Below are 7,103 nucleotides of genomic sequence, written 5' to 3'. Positions count from 1 at the left end.
ATTTTTAAATAAGTATTAAATAACTACATGTACTTACTATAGAGTTAGGACTAGTTAATTGTAATTATGCATAATTTACTGTTATTACTATAGTAAGTACATGTAGAAACCTTACTTTTTACAACAGATGCTTTTTTTCTTGCAAAAACATTTAGATAGCCCTATGTATGTTTTCCAAAGGAAAATCATTAAATTTAATGTTAACAATTCGCTGAGATTTGAGCATTTAAGAAAAAGCAATGATATTTTGACATTCTGGTCTGTTTTGGAGGAATTTTATCCCAAAATAAAATGCACAACTCAAGTGCTAAACTGTTATAATGCAAACCTCAATGTTCAAAGATGATTGTAGTTGATAAACTGTACAAACATATGCATAAATATGTACATATCGGTATGGCTTTAATCTGTGTTAAGTGCATTTTGTTGACACGATATATTTATACTTATTCATGAAAAAACACTTGTTACTTTTAAAACATCGAAGCATGTGTCATTTATTGTAAGGAAAGATGTACAAACATGCTTTTTAAGCTAAACATTTGGCAAAAAGAAGTTTGTCTGGTTTTTTAAAAAAAAAAAAAAGAACTGATGTTTGGAAATGAAGTTTTGTGTCCAAAAGTGATGTTTTAAAAAGATCCACAGATAAAAACGCTTGCTTTGATATTTTATCTAATGACATTTTACAGTTTAAGTTTGGTTTAGGACTAGTTACTTGTAATTATGCATAATTTACTGTTATTACTATAGTAAGTACATGTAGTAACGTGTAACTACGTCACCTGAAAATAAAGTGTTACCTTACTTTTTACAACAGATGCTTTTTTTCTTGCAAAAACTTTTAGATATGTATGTTTTCCAAAAGAAAATCATTAAATTTAATGTTAACAATTCGCTGAGATTAGAGCATTTAAGAAAAAGCAATGATATTTTGACATTCTGGTCTGTTTTGGAGGAATTTAAACATTTTATCTATAAATAAAATGCACAACTCAAGAGCTAAACAAGGTTATAATGCAAACCTCAATGTTCAAAGATGATTTAAAACTGTACAAACATATGCATAAATATTTACATATCGGTATGGCTTTAATCTGTGTTAAGTGCATTTTGTTGACATGATATATTTATAGTTTTGCTTATTCATGAAAAAACACTTGTTACTTTTAAAACATCGAAGCATGTGTCATTTATTGTAAGGAAAGATGCACAAACATGCTTTTTAAGCTAAACATTTGGCAAAAAGAAGTTTGTCTGGTTTAAAAAAAAAAAAAAAAAAAAGATCCACAGATGAAGACGCTTGCTTTGATATTTTATCTACAGTTTAAGTTTGGCTTAAATGTCCAAATACTGCATCTGAAGTCCATTTCTCACATGATCAAGTGTCCTTCAGGAAAGTTCTTCATCAATGATTTAAACAACACAAACACACTGGAAATAACTGGTTGGGTTGATGATCCGCTGGAGAGGAAGTGTTCATCCTTCAGTAAAGACACATGAGGTCCGGCTCGGGCATCTCGGGATGTGAAGATAATTGTCCTCGGACACCGAAGGCAGCTGCTCTCCCAAAAACCCCTCCGGTCCGGATTGGCAATCAAACACTGCGGTCACAAACACACGATAATAGGCAACGGTTTTATTCAGAAAGTATATTAATGAAAAATTTTAAAAAGGTTTTTCCAGGGAAAATGTTAGAATTTTTATCAAACTGTTATATTTTTGTTTGTAGATATAATATCGTTAAAGGAAACCTATAATGCCCCTTTCACAAGATGTAATATAAGTCTCTGGTGTCTCCAGAATGTGTCTGTGAAGTTTCAGCTCAAAATCCCCCACAGATCATTTATTATAGCTTGTCAAATTTGCCCCTATTTGGGTGTGAGCAAAAACACGCCGTTTTTGTGTGTGTCCCTTTAAATGCAAATGAGCTGCTGCTCCCGCCCCCCTTCCCAGAAGAGGGCGGAGCTTTAACAGCTCACGCTTCGGTCGCTCAACAACAACAAAGCTGGAGAATCTCACGCAGCCAAAATGAGGATTGTCAGTAACGGTGTTCAGCCTTACATTGTTCAAACCGGAGTCGACACTGATGGAGAGACTCAGGAAGAAGTTACAACTTTTAGACGTTTCTGAATGGTTAGTGGATAAATTTATGTAGTTGCTGTGGAGTTGATTCAACTCATCCACTAGCATGTGCCGTCATGTTAATCTTTTGTGCAAAACCCGTATGGACGCCCACTATACATATCGTACCTGTTTGCCAAACAGAGTCATACACACCAGGCTAACGTTTATGATTGATATCAAATGCTGTGAATGGTCTAATATTTTTCTAATATTTAACTCCTTTTTTAGCAATCGAGCTTGTCAGGGTCAACTTCAGGCTGTCCAAGCTAACGAGACTCTGAACAGTGTTCAGTGCTCATCTGTGCAGCCAATGACAGAACAGTTAGCATGCTTCGCTCAAACTTTTGGCATGGTGTTAGGACTGGTTGTCGCTTGTGAAAACAAAATGGCGGCACCATGGGTGGAAACATGCAGATTAAGGGGCAGTAATATTATAATAAGATCCCACGTCACTAGGGGAGTGAAATCTGAGCGGCTCGTTTTTTCACATGCTTGCAGAGAAAGGGTTGTCAAAACAAAGTTACTGGATTGTCTTTTCACGTTTTCTGGGTTGGTAGATGCACCAATTATAGCACTTAAACATGAAAAAAGTCAGATTTTCATGATATGTCCTCTTGATTGTATACAATTAATTGAAATATTATAGTTATTATGATTATTTAATTTTGAGTTTTCCATGTATAGTCTTTGATGCTGATACAGCGTTAAAGAGGCCATATTATGCCCTCTTGTTGTTTTTGGGCTCTACTAGAACAGGTTTTCCTGTTTAAATGTTGATTATTTTCCTCATATTCTCCATTGTTCAGCTCCTCTCTTCCCAGTCTGTCAGTAACGCTCTGTTTAGTTCCTGTCTCTATGAAGCCCCTCCTTCTGAAAGGCAGTGTGTTGTGATTGGTGTTTGGGAAGTGTCCCTCCCCTTACCATAACCGGCAGTTTCAACACTCTACAAACTAACTCAACCAGGCCCCGCCCCTTTATTCTGCGTATGAATTATTTAAATGAGGAATAATGTGATATGTTCGTTCCCGGAAGAAAATATGCACCATAAGCAGTGCATATCACGATGATTTATAGTATTTGTGTGTGTTTTTACCAGTGATGGTTCTGTGGAGCAGGTCGAGCTCGGGCTGAGACGCGTCTGAGGAGACCAGATTGTCCTCAAACATGGGCATCTGCATCATGGAAAAGGAAGAAATCTGCTTGGCGGCCTGCGGTGAGTCACTGTATGAGAACACGGTCCGGGCATCACCAGAGAAACCTGAGTGTTCATGCAAAAACATTACGACATTTGATTATTCACAACACGACAAAGTTACGTTACAATCGAACTGCTGTAATCCAACTATTGTCATTAATTTAAGATTGAAAGTAGCATGAATGATATTCCCTCATTTGAGCTTGGGAAAACTTTATACAATCTGTACGATGAGATTATACATGTATCTATTTTTGACTTCGCCTGACAGACATCTGCCATCTGTTGCTCTAAGAGTGGAAGGACCAATTTGTGAATCATTCAGTGCTGATCGGTCTGTTCTCCGCTTACGGTCACGTCTTAAATATGCATTTTGCATCTGCTTACTGCACATATGGCTTATATGGAAATGTGCTTATATATAGTGTCGTATGATCTGCTGCCTGTTGGTGTTCTGTAGGACTGCACGATTAAGCAAAATAAAAACTGAAATCGTGATATGGCTTAGTGCGATTATCAAGCTGTGTGTTTCAGGCACTGTGTTCATTTACACGTGATCTGATGTTTGCGTCGCTTTGAGAACGAAACAAACACCAACCATCTTCACAAACTTGCAATGAGAAACACTTATTGACAAAAGTGAAGCTTTAAGGGCTCCTTCGGCTTACGTCAAAATAAAAGTTTGATGGTTTAATGTTTGAAAATTAAGACACATATTAGTATTGTATTTTTACAGTTGTAATGTAAAATAGTTATTATTACTATCTCTCTAAAATACATTTTTTACAGTGAAATGTTACAAAAGTAATATTTCTTTTGTTTATATTAAATTTATTTTATATTAAACATTAAATATATTTGTATTTTATATATACATATATGAATATGTACATATTTATATTTAATAATAATTATTAATGTTTATTAAACAATAATAATAATTACTATTATTTTATAGCCATATTTATTTATAATCTCAAAATGTTGACATTATTACTCTTTCTAAAATACTAAAAAAATTAAATATTACATTTATAAAATATATATTTGTATTTAATATATACATGTGTTTATGTGCATTTTTATTAAATAATAATAATAATGCAAATATTTATCAAATAATAATCATAATAACTGATTAATTACTATTATTATTTGTTATCTCAAAAATGTATTATTACTATCTTTCTAAAATACTTTTTTATTTTACAGTGAACTGTTAAAATAGTAATATTTATTTTGTTTTTATTAATTTTATTTTATATTCAATATATAAACTATATATTTGTATTTTATATAAACGTATGTACATTTTTATATTTTTATTTAATAATAACAATGCAAGTAATATTTATTAAATTTATTAATATTTGTCATTTTCAAAATGTCAATAGTTATTATTACTATCTTTCTAAAATAATAATTAAAAAATAATTTTACAGTGAAATGTTACAATAGTAATGTTTCTTTTGTTTTTATTAATTTTTTTTATTGTATTTATATATACATATATGTACATTTTTATATTTGTATTTAATAATAATACAAATAATAATATATTTATTAAATAATAATAATTCATTATTATTATTATTATTTTATAGCCATATTTATATATAATCTTCAAATGTTGGCCAAATTGTACATACAAGCAACCTGGAATTCTTTTTTAAATTGCATTTTAAAGTCCCCCTGAAATCAAAATTAAAGTTTTTTTATCTTTTAGTATGAATATGTTAGTCTTAATGTTATGAATAAGCTGGTGTGTTCCAAAACAATAACAAAATTCGCATTTAGGAGATATAAGCATTCAAATCTTTCAGTCTCTCACTTCCACTAAAATGGATCACGGATTTTCATGACATCACATCGGACTTCAGTTTCTCGTCAAATCTTTGGTCCAATCAAATGCTCTCTAGAATCTGAAGTCCCGCCTCCTCCTACACTCTTACAGATGCTAAAGCTGCAGCTGAAATCGGTCATTTGCTCACACATTTACTAGTTTCTACATGGTGAATGGCACATAGTGCACTATATGGAGAATAGGGAACGATTCAGACAGTGTAAATAGGCTTTTCTTTGACGTGAATGAAGTCTGTTTTTGCGTTAGTGTCACATGAACTGCCGCAACGCGAGCACAGTCTGCTCCGGTCCAGAGACACGAAAGCGGATCATATGTGCGAGTCGGCACAAACCACAAAAGGTATCGGACCCATATGAATTCTGCACAGAATGCTGTATATTAAAGCGATATAAAGGACATTAGGAGGAGAAACGGTTAGAGATTAGAAGGAAACGGCTAACGGCTCTGGCCGAGCTGTAACATAAACGAAACGCTATTGGCTATTTTAAAAAAGGGGCGGGGCTGTTCGATATATCGCCCTGTCTTCCTGTTTCAGTTGAAATTACGTCAACACACTGAATAATGCTGTGCGTTCCAACGCTCTTCAGTGGGCCTTTAAATTGAAATTGCAATTTCTATCAGAAAAGTCGCAATTTGATTATTCTCCCCAATCGTGCAGCCGCCATGTTCTGGTATGTTGCTAGGTGGTTGTAAACAGGTTGCTTTACGAAGTCTGTCTCTTGATTTCATTTGTATTTCTAAAACATTATAATACTTAAGTACATTTAAATGTGGAAACTTCATTTGAGGAACATTTTCATGCAGTAATCATTTTATTTACAATATTGACTATGCTTACATGTGCAACAACACGCTATGCAACACAGGCACCTCCCCCCTCATGAGTGGACACGCCCCTTACTGCTGATTGGCTACGAGTGTGTTTTGGTGCTCTGTCCGATCCATTTTCAACAGCGTTCTCAGAATTTGCTTACTGCACCTTTAAGGTGTTTACATGTCTGTTTATTCATTATAATCGTATTATGAGTGTGCATGTAAATCATATATGAAATGGATTAAAGGTATTAAAGAAAACACGTACTGTCCTGAACCGCAGGCTGGGATGTTCTGGGATGGTTGGAGTATCTGGGCAGTTTGTGAGTGTTTAGGGTCAGACTGTGGTGAGGTGATGAAGACGACACAGGAACCCTACACCTGAGAAATGACATGGTTTTACAATAATCAATCATATATTTGCATTTTAAAGAAATGGCATCATTTACTCATCATATAATGAAACTGTTTATGCACTTTTAGTGACCTCTAACCATACTGTTATGGTATTTTCATAATATTTTCAAGGTTATGCAAACCTCAAATGCAATTCATCATTTAAAACTTTACATACATATGCTTTATGCATAAATATTTACATATCAGTAAAGCTTTAATCTGTGTTAAGTGCATTTTGTTGTCAATTTATTTATAGTTTTGCTTATTCATGAATTATTTACATATAGCAGTGTTGTCAAAAGTACCAGTTTTGAGCGCTGTTGAGCGGATTCTTAAACTCCTCTGATCGGCCGTTGTGTTCACATGCTCAACAGATATGTCTGTGATTGGCTACAATGATCAACGCTTCAAAAACATATTGTAAATAGACATCTTTCAGCGCTCGTTTTGAAACGTTTGAACCAAACGTATCTGAAGCAATATTGTGTTTTTTTCCTGGATGTAAAAAGTACAGTGGCACAGGAACAGAAGAACTGCTTTTAACAGAGTAAAATCTGGGAAAACAGAGGTCAGAGGTATTTCACAACTGATTTAGCACAAAGTGAGGTAATTACAGCAATCCCATTGCATTGCATGATTCACTTATTGAATTCCTGGTCCTCTCCGGTCGGTGGCTATAGCGTCGGCTAACACGGGACCAATGAGGCA

General features: G+C 34.0%; 1 protein-coding gene across 2 annotated transcripts in view; it reads right to left on the bottom strand.

The window, feature by feature from the left end:
- Window positions 1-287: 287 nt before the first annotated feature.
- The window catches only part of glis3 (GLIS family zinc finger 3), a 34,690-nt gene continuing 27,874 nt past the window's right edge, over window positions 288-7,103 (bottom strand). The window contains exons 9-11 of one of the 2 annotated variants that reach the window (XM_051911076.1): window positions 6,265-6,377; window positions 3,218-3,382; window positions 288-1,601 (exon numbers count right to left, since the gene is read on the bottom strand). In XM_051911076.1, coding sequence (XP_051767036.1) covers window positions 1,477-1,601; window positions 3,218-3,382; window positions 6,265-6,377 — 403 coding nt within the window. In that variant the 3' untranslated portion in view covers window positions 288-1,476. The remainder of the gene's footprint in view (window positions 1,602-3,217; window positions 3,383-6,264; window positions 6,378-7,103) is intronic. The other variant, XM_051911075.1, reaches the window with a different exon arrangement.

Source organism: Ctenopharyngodon idella, chromosome 10 (assembly GCF_019924925.1).
Source record: "Ctenopharyngodon idella isolate HZGC_01 chromosome 10, HZGC01, whole genome shotgun sequence".
Classification (NCBI taxonomy): Eukaryota; Metazoa; Chordata; class Actinopteri; order Cypriniformes; family Xenocyprididae; genus Ctenopharyngodon; species Ctenopharyngodon idella.
The sequence above is the reverse complement of the archived record's forward strand: the minus strand, read 5'-3'. Positions and strand labels throughout refer to the sequence as shown.